The following is a 24,507-nucleotide window of genomic DNA, read 5'->3' as shown; positions in this document are numbered from 1 at the left end:
CCAGGGCCGGGGCTGCCACCCCGCGCCCCGAAACCCCGGAGCGGCCCCTTCCCGCCCGCCTCAGCCACCCCGCACCCACCTTGGGGGGGGGGGGGGGGTGGGGACATCCCGGGGTGCCAACACCGGGATCGGGACCCCCAGGACCTCCCCTGGGAGGGAACCCCGGGGTACGAGGGCCTGAGGAAGGCGACGGGGCCTCGCCTCTGGCAGGGGGCCGCCGGCCGCCGCGGGGTCAGCCCCCAAACCCGCCCGCGGCCCCACAACCTCCGCCCCAAAGCTGGGAGAGCTGGGCTGGCGTTTGGGGACACGGCTCGGTCCCCGCATCCCAGCCGGGAGCGTCTCCCTCCCCCGGCACGGGGCGAGCACCCCCGGCCCCACAGAAACCACCTCGAGCCCGGCCGGCACGTGCACCACAACGTCACTTTTATTGAGTCGAGGTCCCTCCGCCTTCTGCACGTAGAAAATACATTTTAAAAGGCCGGTGTTGCGGTAAGGCAAACGGAGAAACGGCCACAGCACCTCCGTACCCCCCCCCCCCCGCGCTCTCAACCCCCCCGGGGGGGATCGAGGGAGCCCAGCGGCTCCCCGGGTGACAACCAAAGACGTGGGACGCCACGTCTGCCTCCGCTTCGGCCGTGGGACCTCACCTTCGGGAGAGCCAGAGCCACAACAGCCAAAACCCCTCTCCGTCGTGATGGGGGCCGGGTGCTAAAAGGCATCTCGGCGTCGGCATCTGCTGAGCCCTGCTGGGCCCCACGGGAAGGTGGCTCTGTGCTCCCCACCTCCAGGAGGAGCGGTCCGCAGGGTTGGGCGGTGTCAGGGTGGGCACCCTCTTCTTTACGCCGAGGGGTTCTCCAAGCCCCAGCGCCGGCTCTCAGGCAGGAGCCGGGCGAAGGGGCTCGGGAGGCAGCCGGTGCCATACGAATGGGGGGGGTCTGCTGGAGCCTGGTTTTGTCAAAAGCTGAGGGCACGGAGGTTGGAGGTACCTTGGGGGAGGCAGGAGGGACACGTGCCTTCACAGGGTCCCTCAAACATTCACGCTGGGCTTGGGGCTTCCTCCTCCCCCTGGGTCTCCCCGTCCCGTCCTGAGGAGCAGCGGGGAGGTCCACATTTACACGCAGCAAGCATTAGTAGGGAAAGACCAAACGTTTCCACGAGGGGAAGCGCCCACGTGCTGTCCTCCCACCCGCCGCCACTGGTCGCGGAGGGGGAGAGCCACGGTGAGAAGTACAGAAGCACGCCATGGTTCACCTTCCCACCGCGACAGCCTGGGCTGCTTCCAGAAGATGCAGAAGGAGCAAAGCCAGGTGCTGCACAAAGCCGGCCTGGACCTCATCACAGAAGCAGCAATAAATACACATGAATTCCTCCCTCCCCCGGGGTTTTAGAAGCCAAACAAGGAACAAGGAAACTCAAAGACTGAATAAGAGCAGTCTGCTGTTGAGGTTTAACTCCCCCAACTGAATCTGCAGCTGGGGGAACCGCTCAACCCAGCGAACGCCGAAGTGAAACTATCATCCAGACAGGCAATGGGGGGACAGCCCAGAGCAACACCAGCCACAGAGAGTGTAAACGACCAAGGGAACAATATAAAACGGATTAATACTGACTGCTTTATCCCCAAAGCATCCCTTAAAACCTACACCTGGCCCAGTCCCATTCCCTGGACACCTCCTGGAAGAACAGGATTGGAAATTTGGAGAAGAGCTTTGCTCTAGCGTAGTGTCTCCAGTAGGTCGATGCAGCCACAGCACCTTCTCTAGCGAGTGAGCAACCCCTGGCAGGGGAAACATTGCACCGGCGTGCCCCTGCCCCGGGCTCATCCTGATCCTCCGAAAAAAAAAAAAAAAAATCAGGCTGAAGGCGACGGTCCCACTTTGTAACAGAAAGCGCAGCCCAGGCGGAGGGAGATGTAAGAGTAAGGGCAGGAGACCGGCGAGATGAGCCACGGGAAAGCAGAGTTCAAACCAAACCAAACACTGACACAGAAGAGGACTACGGGGATGTCGCCCTGTCTGATAAACACGATTACTAGTTCCCTTTATGCAAGACACACTGTCTCCCTCCAATGTTGGGAGAAGAAGGAGTTTTAAGCTGCGGAGAGAAGCTCCACCAGCACAGGGGTACACGGGCGAGAGCAGCATGCCTTCGCAAACCCAAACCATGACCCCTTAGTGATGTCCAAGGTAGTGATGTCTACCCCGGCGGGGCAGAAAGGGCTTGACCTGGCCTACAGGTCCCCTGGTAGTGATGCTCCGGCTTCACCAGGGAGTCAGGGCCGAGAGGACAAGCCTGACTGCCTGGTGCGTTAAGACAACGAGATACAAACCACCGCAGGGCTCTTTCAGCCAAGCCCCAGATTATAACGCTCCTCTTGGATCTTCCCAACATGCCAACGTGTTTTCTCCCCGCTTCCCTTTGGTCCTAGGGGAAACCTGCATCCCCACAGCAGCAGCGCGGTCCAGCCTGGAGGAGGAGTCAGGCTGTGAGATCCACGAAGATGGCGTTGGCAGTGGTCTGTCCAAAGATGAAGGCTCCAAGGGTGACCATGAACACCCCGTAGCTGACCTGGGCCCACCAGCTGTGGATAGAGGAGGACAGGGCATGTTTAGAGGGGACCTTCACGCCAACATCCGCAGGGGAAGGGGGGAGAGGGGAAGCGCGTTTCGGTTACCTGATTGCCCTGGTTTCTTGGATCTCGGAGAGCTTGGCTTGAATCAGGCAGAGCCCTGAAAGGGAGAAGGGGCAAATTAAACCCAGACGAGGACTGAGCAGACACCCCACAAGCCACGGAGCTGCACTCCCTGTTACGGAGCAGAGAGTCCAGTCAAAACAGCTGGGCTGCCGACCAACCTCACGCCACACTTTCGTCCTTCTCTAAAGACCTCCTGGTTCCTGCATCTCCATCCCGCTCCCTCCCTCTTCGAGACGCAAGGCTGAGACCTCCGCTGGCCCCTGAGCATCCCGGGATGCCCTACCTGGGAAGACGAAGATGAAGCAGGCGGCCAAGCCCCCGATGACAGAGATGACTTTGCCGATGTCGGGGATGAAGAGAGCCAGGAGGAGGGTCAGGAGGAACCAGCTGATGGTCTGAAGCAGGCGCCTCCTCCGCTCCCGAACCACGTCCTCCTCCACCGTCACCCCGGTGTAGCGGAGCCAGAGACCCTCCAAGACAGCCCTGCGGGCAAAGACCCAGGGCAGGGGGGTTTCCCTGCGCTGCCCCTCCTGCCCACATCAGCCCCTGCCTCCTCCCAGCGCTCACCGGCCGCAGAAGTGCAGGATGGGGTAGGACGTCAGCACGCAGAGGATGATGAAGGCCCGGGCGAGGGCAACGGGGATGTCATTGGAGGGGTAGGACAGCAAGACGTCCTGCTCCACGCCGGCTCCAAAGGTCAGGAAGCCACAGACGCCTGCCGGGAAGGGAGCAGTCAGCAGGGGACGGGGACAAGCCTCCCGCACGTGTGTTTGAGGGACCAGACTTGATGGATATGGCACAGGGCACGCTGCAGGGGGGGTTAGATGGACTCCCCTCCCTTCCCGCTCTGTCCCTCTGCTGAGCAGAGGGTCCCTGCCCTCCAGAAGCTCACAGCCCCTCCGAGGACCATGCCACACTCACACGGCATCCCCTCGCTCACCAGTGCCCGTGTAGACGAAAAGAGCGATCACCATGGCCGCTGTCACCACTGCCCCCCAGGTCTTCACCTCCGGCTGCTTCATGCTGTTAAAGACGGGCACGCTGCTCACGTGGCACTGCCGGGGACATGGAGAGAGAGCGGGGACACGCGATGGGCTGAGCCCGAGCGCACAGGGAGCCGCACGGGATCCCACACGTGATATCCCCTGTGATATCGTGATGTCGTGACATCGTGATCCCCCCCAGGTTTGTCGCTGGAGAAGAAAAGACGGGGACAGGCTGCCCTGGCCTTCCCAGCTGGGGTAAAATTGCTCCATCTCCATCCAGATGTGATGTTAAACTGGCTTTAGCCCCCTCGCAAAGCCGTGCGGTGAGCACAGGGGGAAGGTTGTGGTCGATTGCCCAGGGGAGCATCCCTGGACCACGCTGGTCCCCCACCCAGGCGCTGCAGGGTGAGAAGGGGAGCGCCGGGCTCGTGGCCTTACCTGGAACCCAAAGCAGATGGTGGGCATGGCGTTGAAGACGGCTGTCCAGGTGGAGGGGCTGGCAGGAGAAAAACACCCACCGGTCAGACCAGGGCCCCCGGTGCCCCCCACCCAGCGCCCCAGGGGAAGATGAGCTCGGGGTGCTCAGCGATGGGCTCGTTCCTCTTCCTGACCTGCCCCCCCCGTGGTTACTGTCCCCCCACCCAGGACGATGCCTTCGCACGGAGCGAGGTTTTCCTGGGACCTGGCACTCCCTGAAGACCAGGGCCTTTCACCGAGACAGAACCAGCCAAAATTGAGGACTTACAAAAATAAAAGTATCAGTAAAAAAAAATAAGAATCTACTTGGGCAGTACCGAAAACCGGTCTAAACTTTGCCCTGCCCTAAAATTCCCACTGCCCGCACTGGGTCCATAAATGTCCCCAAACATCTGGGGACAAGGGAGGGGACAAGCCACAGGGGCTGTGCTGGCCAAGGAAATAACCAAAATCATCCTAAAATAGACACAGCCCTGGTTGCTGGGTGAGCACAAGCACCGCACGGGGAACTCTGGGCCTGGCTGTATCGGAGCTAAAAGTCAATCAGCTCTCCTCAAAACCTGTGACGGAGCCGTGGGGACCTCCAAGAGGTCTTTTTCCTCTCCTTCACCACCTGCTCCTCTGAAACATGCGGAGATGCAGCCACTTGGGAGCTTCTGGCAGCAACATGCAGCGTCCCCGGGCCCAGGGATGGGACCCGTGAAGGATTTGTCCCCAGCCTTTGCAGCCCTCGCTCCCACAGCCCTGCCTGGCTCTGCAGTGCTGTGACGGCCACCGGCAGCATCAGGTCTCTTGCACTCACCTGGTGGGGATCTCCACAGGCACGAGCTCCTTGTCGGGCCAGATGTACTTGATGATAATGACTGCTGTGACGTACCACGTGCCAATCACACTCAGGGAGCTGCAAGAAGGGACAGGAGACCGTCAGCGTGCTGCCTCCCCGCTCTGCGGAGGGTCTCCACCCACCCTCTGCAGCCCCATCTTCCTCCCTGCACAGCCCAGGCCACCCCAATCCTTCCCATCAGGACCACCCCTGCTCTCTCTTCCCATGGGAATATGCCAGGCACCGTCACCCGCTGTCCCCAGAGCGGATGCCAACACAATCCCGCTGCGCTCGGGGGCTGTCCCGTGCCGCTGTGAGTGGCAGACCTGCCAGCAAGGGGATGGGCTCGGTATCGGGCAGGAGAAAGAGGCGAATGTTAAAGAAGTGACACTCCGCGGTAGCCCTGGTCCAGCTCCAGCAGCCCGGCTACACCAAAATGCTTGGTGGAGCGGGGCTGGCCTGCAGACCACCGGGCCCGGGGACCCTTACTGGCTCTCCTTTCTGCTGGATGGCCAACTCCAAAGACAGGGGACAACGCAGTTGAAAGCAGCTCTCCCCGCTTCCTCCAGCGAGCAGAAGGGAGGGACACAAGCCCCGGAGTATGATACTGTGGCCACGCGGTGCTCAGCAACTCCTCTGCTTCCCAGATGGGGAAACTGAGGCACGGGAAGGCAGAGGAGGACATGTCCAACCCCTCAGGGGCAAGCGGGCAGGTGCGGCGCTAGAACCACGGCGTTTCCACTCCCCGTCCCCTGGGACCGTGCTTAGGTGGGTGCTGGCTGGCCCAAGGCTGGCTCCCAGCCCCGGAGGGCTCTCCCCACCCACCTGGCGTATTTTTGGAAGCCGATCTCCTTGGGGATGGAGAGGGGCAGGATGAGGAGGAAGGCGGTGATGCTGATGGTGAACTTGCGGTCCATGTACCAGCGGCTGCTCCCAGCTTCCTCGGGCTCCGTCACCAGAGCAGCAATGACTGCGGGGACAACCGGAGCGGTCAGGCTGTCCCCTTCCAGCCGAAGGGACAGCAACTGGTTATTTTTTTTCCCCCGTGGGACACACTTACTCTTGTCTTCCTGGTCTCCGATGATGATGAGGAAAGCGATGCAGGTGCCGAAGGTGTAGACAGCGATGGCCACCTCGCACAGCACGCCAGGCACCTTCCCGCAGACGGCCCACACAACCTCCTGGTAGGTCCGCTCGTTGCTGGCCTGCGAGCAGTACGCCAGGATGACCAAGCCTCCGATGATGAAGATCAGCATGCACTGGGGTGGGGAAAGAGGGGACACTGAGGCAACAGCGTGACGAGGTCCCCAAAGCCACCTCAAGCAGCCACCCTTGTACACACAGAGCATCTCTGGAGTCCCTCACCCGACAGGGCTTCCTCCCAGGAGCCACGTCCTCCCTGAGCCCCTTCTGCAGCTCCACACGTCCCCGCCACGTCCCCTCCCAGGGTGGGACAAGGGACTGTCCCTTCCCCACCCTCTCACCATCTGCAGTGCGATGCCCGCGGCCACGCCGCCGGCCATGCTGAAGGCGGCGGGGAAGTTGAGCAGCCCGGCCCCGAGGGCAGCGTTGACCACGATGAAGACGGCTCCCAGAGCCGACGTGGCCCCCAGACCGTTTCCCTGGCTCTCTCCGCTCTTCGGCACCGTCTCCACGCTGGGGCTCTGCAGGAGCCTGGCCCGTTCCCCGGCATCGGCGCTCCACTCCCAATCCTTGTAGTCGCTGTTGATGCTCCCAGTGCCCTGAGCCATCGCCCCTCCTAGGGTGGCACACGCCACCGTCCAAGTCCCACTAGCGCTCCCGCACCGGGCTCAGCCGGCTGCCTCGAGGAGGGACCTCTGCCAGCGCTGGCTCCATCGGGCAGGGAGGGCTGCGAACGGGCAGGCTGGGACCGCGGCAGCACGGGGGTCAGGCACTTCACTGCTCCTAGAAGGGGATGAAGAAGGACACGGTAAGTGTTAATTAAGGTATGTTAACAAGGGACAACCTGGGCATCGGATGGGGGCACAGGGGAAATGAGTTCCCTGGGTCTCAGCTTGGGGGTCGCGGCACACAGGTGTCCTCACGCCAGCAGAGATATGGCAGGAGAACTCACCTCTCGTCACCTGAATCCAGGGTGAGGACACCGCTGCCATCGGACGGGGGACTGAGCCCCGGCTGCGGGGCTGGGGAGCCGCAGCCTCACGGCAGGACTCGCCCTTCTGCAGGCACGAGACCCAGCGTCACGTCTCGCTTCCTGATTTCCAACCCCAATTCCTGCAAGCTCTGCAAGAGCCGCCGTGCATGTGCTCCCGGGTAAAGGTCAAGGCTGGGCTCAACGGGAACGACCCACGCACGCAGCAGAAACACCGTGTCACCAGGAAAAGCAGGACCAGCCGCTCCCAATGCACCCCCAGGGTGACCATCAGCACGAGAAGTCTCAGAAGCTTTTGGACCTGAAGACCTGGTGTTTCCAGCGCCGCAGCCCTCGGGGGCTGGACAGCCCAGATCTCACCCCAGTGCCTGGCTGGGCTGAAGGAGATCAACCCTCACAACCTGGCAGGGCTTCGCAGGGACCTACACAGCCGAGGGAAATCTCTTTTCAAGGGAAATCTCTTTTTTTCCTAGATGACGTCTCCAGGGACTCTTCCTGACCAGCCCACCCTTTGCTTCTAGGCTATTTATACCCCACACTGGTGCTACAAATCCTCTTCAAAGGTTTCTGGGGAAGGGGAAAAACCCCGCAGGTCTGCGCGGGGGAAGAAGAAAGGCAGCCCTCTCCCCCGGGGGTAGGAGCGCAGAGGGGACAGGTCCCAGGTCCCCAGGCCGGTGGGTCTGCTGGCACGTGTGGGTCCGCTTCGGCTGAAGCCCCCGCCGGGACGCGGAAGGGGTCGATGCTTCTCCCGTGGCCGGAGGAGGATGCTGCGGGGTGCCCGGCTGTCCTTTCACCCCAGGCAAAGCCACCATGCCGGTGACAACGAGAGACCCTGAGAGCAGGCGCTTCTCCGAGGGTGACTCGACAGCCCCGCGGACCCGCGCGGGCCCCGGCGGCGCCCCCCGCCCGCCCCCCTCCGGGAGAAGCAAGGCCCGGAGCTGGTGACGGTCACCCCGCGCTGGCAGGGGATGCCTTCGGGGACGCGACGCGGCCCCAGCGAGTCGTTGGGCTCCCCGCGCCTCTCCCCCCATACCCCCGGGTACCCCCGTGCCCCGGCCCCACTCACCGGGCGGTGGGAGCCCGCTCCGCTCCCGGCCCCGGCTCCGGCCCCGGCCCCGGCTGGGCTCGGCGGCGGCGCAGCGCCGGCACCGCCCTGCCCGCTGCACGCCGGGGGTTGTAGTCCGCCCCCGGCCCGCCCCGCCGCCCCTGCCCGCCCGCATCTCGGTCGGGAAGCGACGCCCATCCCCGGGGACCAGCGGCGAAGGGGGGGGGGGGGGGGGGGTGTCCCCCTTCGGGAAGCCCATCCCTGCCCGTCCCCACCGCTCCGCAGCTGAAGCCGGAGGGACCCGCAGGCGAGGCCAGGGAAGAGAAGGCAGGGCTGTGCTCCAGCTCTACTTTTATTGTAACAGAGAACGGGCAGCAGAAAGGCCTAACGCAAGGTAAAAGGGCTCTTTGCAACCAGGAGAGGCAGGAGGAGGCAGCTCCAGAGCCACGCAGAACCGGGGATCACCGCACGAGAACCCACAGCGCCATGGGGCAGCACCCACGGCGGCAGCAGCAGCAGCAGGAGGGAAAGGGGTTTATTGCACAAATGGGAGCAAGCAGCGGCTGCGGGCGTCGGGCCACGTAAACAACCGTCGCCGTTAAAGTGCAAACCGTCTGTCGGGGAGCAGCGGGAGGCTCCAGCCCTCCTCGGCCTGCACAAGCAGCTCCTCCTCTGCCGGCAAGCACGGCGACGGCGCACACTAGACAGGCCCGGCCCGGCTCCCGGGAGAACACGGCTGCTCTGGGCAGGAATGAGAAACGAGGACCGCTCTGCTAAATGTCCTGGTACGGCCGCAAAGGGGAGAGGTGCCAGCGGCTGGTGAAAGCTCAGGCAGGCTCGGAGGTAACCCCTCCGGGTCCGCCTCGGGAGGCAGCTGCACTTGCTGCAAGAAGCTCCGCCGTGCTCCATCCCGTTCCTTTGGGAACGCACGCTCTGCCCGGCGACACCTATGTTCAACCCCGTAGGCTTCAATTCCAGCTCCGTGACACCGACTCCCACCTGGGGCAGCCTCAGCCCACCCTCCCCCCGTGCTCTTGGGGCACACGGGTGGGAACTGCCCTCTCTCTACGTGGGATTCTCGGGAAATCGGGGTTTCGCTGGCCATACAAGAAGCCCTGTGCTGGCACATCCCCGACAGGGAATATTTGGGGACAGGATCCAGCTGTGTGATGACAGGAGGAGTCCCCAGCTCGAAACAGCTGTGCGCCAGCTTACTTGGATTAAAAATCATGAGTCCAGTGAGTCACAGGGCCTCGGGGACACTCGGTTTAAAAGGAGAGTGTTTTTTGAGTCGTCAGCTCTCAGACTTCTCTCAGGATCTTTCCCTCCTGTTTTCCGGTGCTGCCGGAAATTTGGCTGAACAGAGCAGATGAGAGGGACAGCCCGCACGCCCACGTGAGGGTGGACATGGCGGGGCCCACCTCTTGGCTCATGGCTTTGGGAGACACACAAAGACTCTGCTTTGCAGGGAGGGCTGCTGGGGGTACAGGGCCGGGCGGCTGGGGTTGGTACCGGAATGGGGAGAGGCAGAGACCAACAGAGAGCAGTTTTCAGAGGAGGTTCTTATTGGGGGGGGGGGGCACGGGCTGGGGGCAAGAAATCATTTCACCTCAGGGCATGGGAGTGAAGTCAGAACAGGCAGGTTTAAAGGAGGGACAGGGGTCTGCCCCCCACAGAAATGCCACTGTGAATTACACCTGAAAGGAGATTCCCAGACGGGGAGAGCGAAGGCCAACGACGGAGCAGATTTTAGTAGTGAGAAGACCTCAGAGCTGGTTGTTGGCGGGCAGGTTTGGCGCTGCCCAGCTCCGGGCCAGGAGGACGAAGGAGGATGGAGCCCGCTGGCAGCAGGGACCGCCTGAGGAGGTGGCAGGGGCGCACCTGAGCAGCCCGCCCGCTCAGCCCACCCAGCTCCCCGCCCGCTGCCGCTGGGGCCAGCGGCCAACAGCCTCACAAAGCCTTCTCATGGAGAAACGAGCGTGGGGAAGCCTTTGGTGCCTACGCCGGCAGGATGGCAGCACTAAGCATTTGCTTCCTCCAGTGCAGATGGGTGCTGGGGCTGATGGACAAAGGACGGACAGCAGGGGAGATCGGCTGTGACGAGCGGGAGCCGGCAATGATGTCCCTGCTCCACAACGCAGGGTGGTTTTGACTAGGCTTCTACAACAACTTATCTACAAGATACATTCAGCAGCAGCATCAAGTGCCATGGTTGGAAGTATTCTGCTTGTTTCCTTTCCCTCCTCATCTTCGACCGGTGGGGAAGGGAAGGCCACCAGCTCCAGGGCACACCTTTGTCTTTACTTTGTGACTTGATGGATGGCGTGAGCCAGGTAACCTACATTGCCCGATGTAACTCCCGCCACAGAGATTCGTCCGTCCTTTGTCATATAGATGGAGAACTCCTTGATCAGCCGCTCCACCTGGGGTGAAAGAGCAGAGTTCAAACTGCAGGTCAACCTCTACTCTCTTTGCAGAGTGCAAATTTACCCAGCTTGCCGGAACTGAAAGCAAACTGGGAGCCAGCAGACATGGCATCTCGCTACCTGCAGTGCCAGCAGTGCACCCTGTAAACCAAGAGAGATGCTGCTCGGCTCTCGAGCAACACACGAACACTGCAGATGTTCAGCCAGGAGAGTCACCTCACTTGAGCTGACCTTTAAGGTCACCTCAGAGCGGCACCAAGTGACTGCTTCCTTTGACAGATAAGCAGGCTATGTCTGCTTTCAACCTCCACAAGCACAGCAGGGAGCAGAGCAAGACATGGGTCCCCACAATGTTCCAGCGCTGCAGACTTGGAGCATGTTCCTCCTGGAGGAAGAACTGCCCACAAGGGCTCATTTTGGCACCTGCAGTCAAGATCTTACTGACAAGGACCACAAACGACACCTTGAGACCCACAGGAACTGTGTTTACCTGCTCAGGCTTCAGCCCCGTGAAGCAGAACATGCCGATCTGGTCAGTGATGTGCTGCCAGTTGTGGGAGGATCCCTCTTTCTTGAGGTTGGACACCAGCTGAGTCCGCATGCTGATGATCCGGTCGGCCATGCCCTTCACCTCCACGAGCCTGAGAAGCCAACCCAGGAACCGCTCAGAGCGGGGCTGGGATGCGCCAACGCTGCTCCCCCCCCCCCCCCCCGCCAACTACAGGGAATCAACCCTCTCCACCTGGAAGGGCCTCATACCCCAAAAACATGGAGGATGCAGATGAGCAAAGACCAGAGAGCGTGAACCTGTAGCTCCAGCTGGGGAGCTGCTTCCTTCTCCTGGTACCTGAAGGTGACTGCTATTTATTTATTCCATAGCTGTTGGACACTACTACCAGAGTATCGGCATCTCTCGCTTCTGAAAGCCACGGGTGAGCAGGAGGCCTCACGGCAGCACTGCCCAAACCCAGATAAAATAGTATCTGCAGATAAATGAAGAGTGTGGGGGTACCTCCCAGCGCAGGCAGACATCCCTGCTCCAAGGCAGCACAGCTAGGAGACGTCTCTGCTGAGCCCTGGATCAGGCACAAGCGTCAGCCCGCCAAAGGAACACAGCTCCCAGCGAGGCCACAACACACAGCCAGCCTTTGTTCTGCCAGGCCAGCTGCCGGCAGGGACTCCACACCGAGGGGCTGGGAGAGCAGCACAGGCTGACGCCAGGAAGCAGGCTTAGGGCATGAGGATTACATTCCTGGGTCTTATTCCCAGGGGGCTTACGCTTCCACTTCCCCCATGTGAGACATACTACGTGGCTACAACGCCTCAGTCTTTTCCACTCCTTGGACAGGCAGCTCCTGCAGCCCTCAATCCTAGGGGAGCTTTATCTTCTCCTTTACAGTGTTTTCTGCCTTGGTAACACATGGGAAACCTGTTTGCGTCAGGCTGGACCGATACCAGCTGATGCCAGGGCACGAGCAGGGATTTCTCCAGAGGAAAGGGGTGGCACATGGTTCTGACTGTACCCTTGAAGCTATGAACTGCCCATGACAGCACAGGGCTGCCAGAGAGACCTCACATCTCGCTGTTGTGAGCATTAGGGGTTCCCTCTTACCACTCCTTCCGAAGGTCAGGGGTGTTCAGGATGATAGAGGCGATGCGGGCTCCGTTCAGGGGTGGGTTGGAGTACATGGGGCGGATGAGGATCTTCAGCTGTGATTCGACCCTCTTGGCTTCCTCTGCATCGGTGCAGACCACCGTGAAGGCACCCGCACGCTCTCCTGAAAGAGGAGCGATCAGGTCCCAGCCTCTGCCCTTGGATACCCAGGGCTGGGGCAGGACTCATCCAAATGCACACAGCTTTAGCAGAGCCCTGCTCTCTAGAAAGGTCGCCACCAGCTCCCAGCGGGTTATCTCCCGCACCCCGATCAGTACTGCAGGATGAACGCAGGCAGCAGAAAGACACTGGGCGCTAAACCCCGGAGGCAGCGGTGTCCCCCCAGCAGCCTAGATGAAACCGTCTCCACACCACCTGCCCTACTCACCGTACAGCCCCATGTTCTTGGCGTAGGACTGTGACAAGATGACGTTGATGCCCTGCTCGATGAAATACCGCACAGCCCAGGCATCCCGGTTGATGTCTCCGCTGGCAAAGCCTTGGTAGGCCATGTCAAAGTACACGAGGAGGTTCCGTTTCTGCCAGCAAAGAGGGGAGAGAGTGTCACAGGAGCTGAGCACCCCTGCAGGGAGCAGGGCAGCAGGCTGAGAAGAGCCATGCACCCCTGCAGGGAGCAGGGCAGCAGGCTGAGAAGAGCCATGCACCCCTGCAGGGAGCAGGGCAGCAGGCTGAAAAGAGCCATGCAGGCAGCGGGCTGCTCAGCTGCAACTCTGCTCCTCCAGAAGTAGAGCCATTCCCCTTCGTTTGCAACAGGGAAGGCGGCCCCAAAACCACAGCTACCCACCACGCATCGAAACAGCAGGTCAAGACCCTCCCAACACATTTTGGGATGTGCAGTCTGGCCCAGAAAGCAGAAGTGGATTCAGCGGTAACAAATTATTCCATTTCCGTGCCTCCTGTATTATCAGTTTCCAGGAAAACCACCTGGGAACCCTCTGGGCAGGTGCCAGCCCTTCCAATGCCTCTAGGCAGATAACCCAGCCGCACCGCCCCGGGTCAGGAGACCCGCCGCCATCTGTAGGCCCCAGAGGCCTCTTTGATACCTACCAATTCTCAGAACACTACTAAGGCCAGGCATCCCCAAGCCAAATTTCACTGGCTACAGCTTGGGGGAGCGGCAGGGAGGAAGAGGAGAAGGATGAAGGAAGAACCTGCCCCTATCTCTTTCCAGCTGAAACTTGCGAGGAGACACCAGGCACGTGAAACATCTTCCAGCATTTTTAATACACCAGCACTGGGAGACCCTCTCCAGCTATCACAGCTCACTCTTTCAACCCTTTCAGGTCTCCTACCCCTGGGAAGGTGCCAGCAGAAAGTCTGATGGTCAGCTAGAAGCTTTATGGGTGCGCTTCTCTGGCTCCTGTCTTCAGTACAGGAACATGACACCCATCCTGGCTTCGGGGAAGGGAGTAACCTTTAGCGTGGTGAAGACCAGATACCACCCATGAAAGCCCAGAGATGTGGTTTTCCCAGGAACAGCACAGTACCCCTGGGACACTCTACTGCTCACCTTCACCATAGCTGCCAAATCCTTCCATTGCTCCTGCCGGGGATCCACCCCGGTGGGGTTGTGAGCACAAGCGTGCAGGACGATGATGCTCTTCTCTGGAATTTTCTAAGGAAGATGTTACAGAGCATGAATTATTAATGACATCTGAGCACTCTCCTCAGCAGCCGAGATGGGACCTTTTCCCCAGACAGCTTAGACAAGCTCTGTAAGGTTTCTAGCTTTCATTTGGTGCCTTCAGGCATCATATTCAAAAATGATCAGGGGGCTGGAACACCTCTGCTATGAGGAAAGGCTGAGAGAGTTGGGGTTGGTCAGCCTGGAGAAGAGAAGGCTCTGGGGAGACCTTATTGCAGCCTGTCAGTACTTAAAGGGGGCCTATAAGAAAGATGGGGACAGACGTTTTAGCAGGGCCTGTAGCGATAGGGCAAGGGGCAATGGTTTTAAACGAAGAGAGGGTAGATTTAGACTAGATATAAGGAAGAAATGTTTTATGCTGAGGGTGGTGAAGCACTGGCACAGGTTGCCCAGAGAGGTGGTGGATGCCCCATCCCTGGAACCATTCCAGGTCAGGCTGGACGGGGCTCTGAGCAACCTGATCTAGTTGAAGATGTCCCTGCCTGCGGCAGGGGGGCTGGACTAGATGGCCTTTAGAGGTCCCTGCCAACCCAAACTATTCCATGATTCTATGATATTTAGGCTAAAGCAAGATGGTCACCCATCTCCCCACATCACCTCCCTGCTTCCAGGCATGAAAGGCAACTCACGGAAATGTCATCCATGGCTCCAGAGAAGTCAAGGCTGCACGTCTTGGGGTCGTAGTAGCGGTAAGCCTGAAGTTGCAGGCCAGCATCACGGAAAATGGGTGTGTGATTGCCCCAGGATGGTTTGGGTAGATACACATCATGGCTAGACTTGAAGAACCGTTGCTGATCAAGAGAAAGACAGAGTGTTCAAACAGGTTGAACAGATTCAAGCAGTTAGAAAACCCCAAAGATTCAGCTCCGGTCAAAAGACGTCCTTTCCTTCCCCCACCAGCCAGGGACTCACCAAAAAATTGGCTCCGATTCGCAGAGATCCAGTCCCAGAAATACCCTGCACAGTGACATACTGCAAGGGAAGAAACAAATACATGAGTCCGAGCAGCCACGGTGTGATACAGGGAAAGCCCAGTCACTACGTCAGCACTGGCAGAAGCACACCTCTGCGACAGCTGGCTCAAACAGGGACATGGGGCTGGAGGGAACCGCATGGGTCAGCAACTCCAGGTGCAGGGCAGGGAGTTGGGACCCCTGGCAAGGTCAAATCCCCTCCTTGGGAAGGGCTATTTCACCCCAGCCTTCAGAGGAAGCGGTTATCCTTGGGTCTGGCCAGCTTGCAACTCAGAGGCCTGAGTACCTGCCAGTCCTTCCACTTTTGCTGGGCACCCACGCACCAACCGTGTGTCAGACAGCGCTGCCCACCCCCTGCTTCCCAGCTCGCTCCTTACCCGGCCGCTCTTGAAAGCCTCACTGTTTTCACCCAGAGCCAGTTCTGCAGATGCCTGGGTGAAATCCGCTAGCCCCCCGATGGGCAAGTACTCCTTGTCCATCTTCTTGGATGCTATCATGGCCTCCGCCTGGGAAGGAAGACACACATTCAGCAAGGAAAGCATCACCGTGGAGAGGATGGTGGACAGCTCAAGGTCACTTCTCTTCACATTTGCTTGCTCAAGAGGGGCAAAGGTTGGTTTACAGGAGTTTCCCTTCAGAGATCAGGGCTCATTCAAAGCCAGGGCAGCAGTAACCACTTCAGGTGACACTCTGCTTTTACCACGGGGCGAGGTGCCCAGCGGCCACCAGAGCCTTCAGTGGGTGCCAGCGTCGGTACAGCAGAGCCAGGAAACCCGGCGCCGGAGGAGAGCACCGCTTCCAGCCCGTTACAAGTCAGCGCTGCTGCACAAGGACACACGTTTCTTTGCCCAAGCAGGAATTGTCCTGCAGGAAGGCAAGACTTGACTGTTACCGAAAGGCAGAGATTGTCTCTACACAGGGAGACATCCCAAAACCAGGTAGGGTAGCAAGCCCTTTGTAGGGCCTCGTCGTGCTGGGAGTGTTATTGAACTAGATGGAGCAGGTTAAAAAAAAAAATAAATCCTGAAACCCCAGCCAATTTTGAAAGCAGCCTGTCTGAAAGCTAGCTCACCCAGCCCTTAAACATGGCTCCCCCTGCTTTGCTAATCTCTACTTCTTTCAAGCAGATCCTGCATCAGAAACCAGTCCAAGTCCTTACCTAACACAGGATCAGAGAGTGGCAGCAAGAACAGCAGACAAGGAGCCATGCTCAGGAAAAAATGCAGTGACGGAGACATCTGGAGCGCTCTGGGAACCCTATCCATGCTCCCAGAGCGGCGGGACAGACCCTGGCAGCATTCACATACCACCAGGAAACCGTTCCTGCGACACCACACAGGCTCCCCAGTTGTGACCCAGCTGCAATACGTGCTGACGCAGGGAGAGCAAGGGCAAGGGATGGCTTTAAACCCCACACTGATGAGAAACATGGACAACGCATCCTCCCTACGCCAAGGAGACCAGCCAGTCAACATGTGTGTCAGGTGCCAGCTATTTAACAGCCTATTTCTAAGCTTACAGCCCTGAAAGGCTCCGTAATCCCCTCAAGGGCAGTGCCCATATCCAGCTCCCTGGGCTGGAGTTTTAGACTGGCTTAAGGAGAAACCAGTAACAACGGCTCAGCAGAATTTCTAAGACTAATCCATCAAGGGGACAATGTCAGCTCTTCCCTCCCATGTGGGCTGGCCCAGGGAACATCAGCCTATTCAAGAAACACCTTCAGAGGACAGAGGGAAGTTCAGAGGACAGCTGGGTTGGAGGGCTCGTGGAAGTCAGCAACGAGTTAGATTTACCCGAATGGGAACAGGACACGTATTCCCTGTTTTATCTACTTAACAACTGCCTCTGTCGTGTCTCAAAAGCATTAGGACTGCTGAGGAAGACATCCAGGAACACTGTCCCACCCTGTTAGAGACAAAGCTTATTCTAAGGACCAACAGGCAAACCTTGCCTAGAGGCCTTCCCCCTCCCTGACCCCCCAGGGCGCCCGACACCTGGATCTGGCCCTGCCCAGCAGCCAGCACCAGGCTCACCTTGCGAACACAGTTCAGGACGTATGGCTTCCCGTTGTCATCCCGGTACGCCCCCACACCCAGGTTCATCTTCTTGGAGTTGGTGTCACGCTTGAAAGCTTCTGTCACCCCCAGGATGGGGTCAGGGGGACCCATCTCCACATGGGACCACCATGAGCTGAAGGAAAAAAAAAGAAGCTAAGAATTAGGCTTGAGAACGGGGCAGGGACGTGCACCAACAGGGCTACGGAGAAAACCTCAAGGGAAATCTTGTCTTTAAACCACTGGAAAAGGTACAAGCAGTGCTAAGAGAATTATCCAGGGGAAAAAAAAAAAACAACAAACAACTCATTTATGCTCCATGATCTGGCACTGCATTTTACATGACAGAATGGGCAAAGAACCTCAGTTCACTGTGGCTGAAGATAACTGACCCCCTCCAAGTCATTAATGTGTAGAAATGGCCCTGCTTGCCTTATGTGCTGACGCCAGAAAGGCCCCAGGAAACAAGCCTTAAACTCTTACGCCCTGTCCAAGTGCCGTCTCTTCACAGCTACAGGCAGGATCGCGTAGGTTAGTCCCCTCCAGGGAACCTCGGCCAGACCCAGGCAAGTGCACGAAGCACGAATACAGAGCCTCTTCCAAACTCCTGGAAGGGCTCTTGTGCAGGAAAATTAATCTGCTTTTCCCGCAACGCTGGCTGACCTAACGAAGATATTTCCCTTCCCTGCCCTACAAACTCTGCCTCATTTGAAGAGGGATGTTGTAGCTAAATGCTGTCTTCCTGGAAATCGCAGAGGACACTTTCTTCCCAGTGTGACAAGTGACAAGCTCCGATGTGAAGGCCCCTTCCCTTGCTGTCAAGCACGAAACCTCCCTGCGTCAGGAGGAGCTTTGCCCCCAACTCCTCAGCAGCCACCCCACAAACCACCTGCCTCTGCCCTGTTGGCAGAACACCCTGAAGATGGAGCGGCTCTCTTAATGTCAAGGGCAGACCAGACCATGCTATAAAAAGAAGCCCGTTTTTCTCCCTTTGGCCACAGCCTCCGCCCAGCCCCACGTCCAGGCTTTGCAGGCTTGTAGATAGTGCAAGAGAAGAGGCGGGGTGGTTTTTAACCTGCCTGACAGAGGGCTGCGGCTGTAACAGCCCCCTCCTGAAGACAGGAGTACTAAAGACGATGACTCCACACAGCTCTGAGCACCCTGACTCACAGCATCATGCAGGCGCCTGCCCAGACCCCCGAGCTCGGTGGCGGACAAAGCATGCAGCACAAGGTAGATCAGGTTTATCTCCTCTGGGGCAGGATTCAGTCTTGATTGCTAAAGGCGAAAGACACAGCGAGGCAGCTCCCACCGCTAATGCTGCCACGTATCAGCTTTACAAAGCTTTGCAGCCCGGAGAAGGCTGCCTCAGGTGAAGATGACAAGCTTTCCCAACACAGGAATGCTGTCCCGGGGCTGGGTTTTGCCCCAGGCAATGCAGGCAGCCTGGAGCCAGCCCCGGGCCAGCCAGACCTCCTGCCGAGTGCTCAGTGCGGTGACAGATACAGCACATCCGAAGGCAGCAGGGCCAGGCAGGTTAAGGAAGCTCTAACACTAGTGATCAGCAGAACTCACAAAATCATCTTCCCCCTCCACTCTGTCCCTGTTTTGGGTCCATTTAGACCCAGTTTACCCACTACATAAACATACTTTGCACTAACATGTGTATGTAGATTGCACCTCACGGAGCCCCAAACATCATTTGCCCTCTTCAGACTTAACTGCTCTTCCCATCAGTACAGTACTGCCGAATAAAAAACCCCCGTTTCTCCTCTTGACAGGCTCTGTGGAAAAAAGGGCAGCAAGCACGTACAAGGCAGAGTCACGTCAGGTAGTTTAAAAATGGAAGATGTACTTAGCATTTTCTAGACCACTAACAAGTGTTAATTACCTCTCCGGCTAAGTACAGGATCAACTTAGAAAGGAGGATGAGTCAGTCATGCCAGCAACACACACCCTCCAGAGAGGGACTCGGGCTGCAGCCAGCAGGGAGGGAGCAGCCTGGGGAGCCAACCTGAGCAGGACACGCCGAGAGGGATGTCGGGGCAAAAACCTACTGCAGGTTCAGGCAGCATGCAACACTGCTTTGGAAAACCTCTCCCGACGCCTTCCTGGCAATGGAGGGGCGGGGGAAGAGAGAAACACAAGAGCGTGTCCCTCTGCAGTTTACCTGGTCTAAGATTATTTTGGTATCGAGGGCTGCAGGAGCCCGGCCGTCTATTTTAAAGAGCTGCTGCTTCCGAGACGGTGACGGCACCTTCTTTCTGCTGGGCTTTTCACCAAGCGGCTTACAGTGTTTGGGGTACTTAGGTCCCGATCCTGCAAGGACTTAAGCAGGTCACTGGGCTCTAATATACTACTGCTGCAATTAATGCTGATCCTGCGAGCATTTACCTAAGCTGCAGCACTCCAGAGAGTTAAGTACTTTCGTTCTGAGCCGGTCTTTCTATCGGCTTAAGGCAGCGAAGGGTAGGTTTAGGACTGATTTTCCCGTTCTCAGCCTGAAGGTTTTGGGGTGAAGGCCAAAGAAAGATTCCTCTGCTGTTTCCAGGGAGGAGAGCTTGCAGGAAGGCAGGAGAAAAAAAGTCCAGGCTGAGTTGTCCAAACACATCAGGATACCCAAGAGATCACAGGGGCAAAGCTTTCTAGACAGGGGTTTGGGAAAAGAGATCTACTAGGGATCCGAGGCCACAAGTCCTAACGCACCACTACCTCTATGTTACCGTAACGTTGTTGTCTCTGCACTGCATTATACTTTATTTTGAGCAATTAAAAGAGCATTGGTCTCGAATAAAGGTCAAAGTTATAAACTGCACATCCTCTCTGCCAGGCTGGAGGTATTCCAGTGCGGAAAACTAAATGAAGGCAAGTTTAAGCTGAGGTTGAACTACCTGAGGGACACCCGATGTAAGCCAAAGAAAGCACGTTTTCCAGCTACAGGACTTGAACACAGGTGGCCGAGTCAGAGTTTAGATGCTGAGCAGGCCCGGTATTCAAGTAGTCTCCGTATTCTTCAGCCAGGCTGGTCTTCCGAGCCGGTATAACGCACAGCTGAAAGCACAGTGTGACAGATGGGACAGAGAGAAGGTAGGAAAACGCACCAGGAACTGCATAAATCAGCAACACCCTTCAAAAACGTATGTGGAACTTGTGGCCCGAGCTGCAGAGACCCAAGAGCGTGCTTACGGACTCAAGCCAAGCCCAGAAAGCAAGTTTTCCTGTAGGTAAGCAAGCGTTCACAAGTCCAGTGAAGGCTTCCATCATGAAGAGGCCAATCCTCTGTTCCCTGAGGTACAGCCACTTAAGATACTGGATTTCAAAACCTCTGCCAAAGCCCCTACAGCAGTTCTGCAAGCCGGAGCAGAGCGGAGGGGCCAAAGGCGATGCTGTCCGGATACCACAGCTAAAGCAAATATTTACACAAGAACAATGCAACAGGCTGCTCCGGCTACTACGGTCTTTTCAAGCCTAAAAATTCATTGCCCCAGTCAGCTGCAGTAAGCTTGCCACCAAGAAAAGCATTTAAAATAGCTGTCTGGTGATACATCAGAGCAGCAGACTGAGTTATCACCTTAATTAGCATTTGTGTGTCAAGGGAGCCATTTTAACCATTTTGTATCTCTTCACCTCTGTCCTGATTTCAGAAAGACCATTCCCAGCACAGAGCACCTGTAACAGCTCCGAGCACCACGTGAAGTTGCCCAAGATAAGGAAACCGAAAACTGCTAATCACTGCGTGGCAACGCCTATGGCAGGATAACAAGCCACTCTTCGGGCATGCTGCATGGCAACGACTGGGGACTGGCACGAAGGCTCTTTCCTTACAGGAGAGATGCTCTGCCTCCCTTTTAGGTGACCTAGATTCAATTTGGTAATTTACACTTTGCTGTATAACAAGCTTGAGAAAAGCAAAGCTGCTGCCAGTGGGCTTGCACACCTTTCACAGGCCCGCTACAGTCCCAGGGCAGAAAACACAAGTTCTAGATACCTGCTCCTCCATGCCTGCTGGGAAGAGCCAGAAGGCTGCCTCAGAAGAAGCAGGGGCTGGGAGCATTCATCTCACAAGGCAGCGAGGGGCCATGCTGGACATTTCAGGGTTAATCAATATCTAATAGCCTTCTTTATCTGCTGGAATGGGGACATAAAAAAACCCCACTGCCTGCCTGCACTGATAAGGGCTGGGAGCTGTTCCTTAAAGCTTCCTGAGCCAGCGTGGGCCAGGAGTCAAAGGGCTCTGGAGAGCAGCAAGGCCTTGCCCAGATCCCTCTGCACGCTCTGCTTCTTGGCCACCTGGTCATGGCGGTGTTCCCAGCCAGTGTCCTGTGGCTCTCAGGTCAGCTGTACTTTGTGGAGCTGTTCTGGGCTCTTCACAGGGCTCCAGCTGCACCCTGTATCCTTCTGTCCATCCCTCCGCTGGCTTCAGAGACAGCGCAGTCCAGAGCAGAACAGGCCCTCGGAGAAAGACCCTCGCTCCCATCCCGCTCACGCCAGGTTTTACACACCTGAAAGCCTAGCTCTAGTGCAGTGCACGCAGTGCACGCTGGTGGCACTACCCCAGCCCCGTTTCACGGTGCATGGGGTCCCTGTAGACCCGCCACACAGCGCATGATTCCCAGGCCCATTTCGTGGTGCATGGGGTCCCTTTGGTCCCACTACACGGTGCAGGCCAGGCAGCAGGACGCCGGCTCCATTTCACGGTGCACGGGGTCCCCCCGGCCGCATTGCGCAACACACGCTGGCAGCAGCACCCCAGCCCCATGTCACTGTCCCTCGTGCCCTGTCGCACGGTGCACACCACGACCAGCAGCACTCCAGGCCCGTTTCTCGGTGCACAGCGTCCCCCTGGCCCCAGTGCACACCACCACCAGCAGCACCCCAGCCCCGGTGCACAGGGTCCCCCCGGCCCCGGTGCACACCACCAGCAGCACCCAGGCCCCGGTGCACAGGGTCCCCCCGGCCCCGGTGCGCACCACCACCAGCAGCACCCCGGCCCTGGTGCACAGGATCCCCCCCAGCGCCATTTCACGGTGCACAGGGTCCCCCCGGCCCCGATGCACACCACCAGCAGCACCCCGGCCCCGGTGCACAGGGTCCCCCCGGGCCCCGGTGCGCACCACCACCAGCAGCACCCCGGCCCTGGTGCACAGGATCCCCCCCAGCGCCATTTCACGGTGCACAGGGTCCCCCCGGCCCCGGTGCACACCACCAGCAGCACCCCGGCCCCGGTGCACAGGGTCCCCCCGGGCCCCGGTGCGCACCACCAGCAGCAGCACCCCGGCCCCGGTGCACGGTGCACAGGGTCCCCCCGGCCCCGGTGCACACCACCAGCAGCACCCCGGCCCCGGTGCACAGGGTCCCCCCGGCCCCGGTGCACACCACCAGCAGCACCCCGGCCCCGGTGCACGGTGCACAGGGTCCCCCCGGCCCCGATGCACACCACCAGCAGCACCCCGGCCCCGGTGCACAGGGTCCCCCCGGCCCCGGTGCACACCACCAGCAGCACCCCGGCCCCGGTGCACAGGGTCCCCCCGGCCCCGATGCACACCACCAGCAGCACCCCGGCCCCGGTGCACGGTGCACAGGGTCCCCCCGGGCCCCGGTGCACACCACCAGCAGCGCCCCGGTGCACGTGCGCGCGCCACGCCGCCGCGTGCCCACGCGCCCTCCACGGAGGTTCCTCAAGGGCAGGCTGGGGGCGTCGGGCCCGGCCGCAGCCAATCAGAGCGCGAGGAGGCGCCGCGCGCCCCCCGACTCGCCGCGTTCCCCGGCCAATCCGCGCGCCGTCCCCCCGGCAACCCCCTTCCCCACCGCGACGTCACCGGCGGCGCCTACAGGCTCCACGGAGGGACACGCTTCCTCCCCGCAGCCCCCCGCCTCTCCTCTCCTCTCCTCACAGGGGCGCCCGGCAGCGGGCCCGGCGGCGGCGCGGCGCTCGGCGGCGGGAAAGCCCCTCCGCCGGCACCGGAGGGCGGCCGCGGGGGCTGGGCCGCCCCTCAGCCCTCACCTGGCGCGGGCGGCGGCGGCGAAGCGCGGGGCGGCGAGGAGCCAGCGGGTGTGCAGGAGAGCCATGGCGGCGGCGGCGAGTGGGCTGGAGAGCGGACACCTCACGCCGCGGCCGCCGGCCCCCCGCCCCGCCCCGCCCCGCGCATGCGCCGCCCCGCGCCGACACCCGCCCCCTGGCGGCCGGGAGGTCTCGCTGCAGCTGCGCCGCCCGGTGCCGGGCTGTGCCGGGCTGTACTAGGGTACGGAGGGCTCGACCGGGACGCGGTGGGCCGCCCTGGGCTGTACTGGGCCGTACTGGGACACAGAGGACTGTACTGCACCGTACGAGGCTGTACTGGGCTGTGCTTAGCCGTATAGGACCGTACAGCACCCTATGGGGCCGTACAGGGCTGTATTGAGCCACACTGGGCTGTACCGGGCTATACAGGGCTGTACTGCACCGTTCTGGGCTGTACAGGGCTGTACTGGGCTGTACAGGGCCGTACTGGGCTGTACTTGGCCATATGGGGCTGTACAGGGCTGTGCAGGACTGTATTGGGCCATACAGGGCTGTATGGGGCTGTACTTGGCTGTATAGGACCGCACTGTGCCATACTGGGCTGTATAGGGCTGTACTGGGCCATACAGGGCTGTACGGGGCTGTACTTGGCCGTATAGGACCGCACTGTGCCATACTGGGCTGCACTGAGTCATACAGGGCTGTACTGGGCTGTGCTTAGCCATATAGGACCGTACAGCACCATACGGGGCCGTACAGGGCTGTACAGGGCGGTATTGGGCCACACCGGGCTGTACTGAGCCATACAGGACTGTACTGCACCATACGGGGCTGCACAGGGCTGTACTGGGCCGTACTGGGCTGTACTGGGCCATACGGAGCCGTACAGGGCTGTACTGGGCCGTACTGGGCTATACTGGGCCATACGGAGCCGTACAGGGCTGTACTGGGCCATACGGAGCCGTACAGGGCTGTACTGGGCCGTACTGGGCTATACTGGGCCATACGGAGCCGTACTGGGCTGTACTGGGCCATACGGAGCCGTACAGGGCTGTACTGGGCCGTACTGGGCTGTACTGGGCCATACGGAGCCGTACAGGGCTGTACTGGGCCGTACTGGGCCATACAGGGCCGTATGGGGCTGTACTTGGCCGTACTGGGCTGTACTGGGCCATATGGGGCCGTACAGGGCTGTGCAGGACTGTCCTGGGCCATACAGGGCCGTATGGGGCTGTACTTGGCCGTATGGGGCTGCACTGCGCCATCCCGGGCTGTATAGGGCTGTCCTGGGCCGTACTGGGCTGCACAGGGCTGAACTGGGCCATACTGGGCAGTACAGGGGCTGCCCCCCCCCCTCCCCCCCCAGCACCGCACTCACCCCACCGCCGCGGCCCCCACCCGCTCTTGCACCCTGCTCCCACCGACGCCGCTGACACCTGGGGGGGGGGCAGGTGTCCCCTCGTGCACGGCCGCCCCCAGCACCCACCCCGGTGCCAGGCCACTGGGTGGGTGGGGGGGGAACTGGGGTGCCCCCCACCGCTGGTGGGAAAGGTGGCACCGAGACTCCCCCAC

At 59.7% G+C, this 24,507-nt stretch overlaps 2 protein-coding genes across 3 annotated transcripts; both read right to left on the bottom strand.

Annotated features, from left to right (window-relative positions):
- Positions 1–401: 401 nt before the first annotated feature.
- Positions 402–8,236, bottom strand: SLC38A7 (solute carrier family 38 member 7). The gene is made up of 12 exons (XM_076349468.1): positions 8,182–8,236; positions 6,466–6,907; positions 6,042–6,240; positions 5,807–5,951; positions 4,961–5,059; positions 4,120–4,177; positions 3,636–3,750; positions 3,263–3,410; positions 2,979–3,178; positions 2,675–2,729; positions 2,330–2,581; positions 402–1,824 (listed from the first exon to the last, which is right to left on the bottom strand). Exons 2-11 carry the CDS (start codon positions 6,730–6,732, stop codon positions 2,479–2,481), a joined length of 1,389 nt encoding a protein of 462 aa, XP_076205583.1. The 5' UTR covers positions 6,733–6,907; positions 8,182–8,236; the 3' UTR covers positions 402–1,824; positions 2,330–2,478.
- A 258-nt stretch (positions 8,237–8,494) lies between these two features.
- On the bottom strand, positions 8,495–23,051 carry GOT2 (glutamic-oxaloacetic transaminase 2). 2 transcript variants are annotated; one of them, XM_076349464.1, is made up of 10 exons: positions 22,939–23,051; positions 16,914–17,070; positions 15,258–15,386; positions 14,819–14,878; positions 14,536–14,697; positions 13,772–13,876; positions 12,629–12,779; positions 12,199–12,364; positions 11,077–11,227; positions 8,495–10,583 (listed from the first exon to the last, which is right to left on the bottom strand). In XM_076349464.1, exons 1-10 carry the CDS (start codon positions 23,001–23,003, stop codon positions 10,461–10,463), a joined length of 1,269 nt encoding a protein of 422 aa, XP_076205579.1. In that variant the 5' UTR covers positions 23,004–23,051; the 3' UTR covers positions 8,495–10,460. The 2 variants fall into 2 exon arrangements, with proteins under 2 accessions (XP_076205579.1, XP_076205580.1); XM_076349465.1 differs by lacking the exon at positions 22,939–23,051 and adding an exon at positions 19,826–19,933.
- Between the last annotated feature and the right edge of the window lie 1,456 nt (positions 23,052–24,507).

The sequence above is a fragment of the Aptenodytes patagonicus genome, chromosome 11 (assembly GCF_965638725.1).
Source record: "Aptenodytes patagonicus chromosome 11, bAptPat1.pri.cur, whole genome shotgun sequence".
Classification (NCBI taxonomy): Eukaryota; Metazoa; Chordata; class Aves; order Sphenisciformes; family Spheniscidae; genus Aptenodytes; species Aptenodytes patagonicus.
The sequence above is the reverse complement of the archived record's forward strand: the minus strand, read 5'-3'. Positions and strand labels throughout refer to the sequence as shown.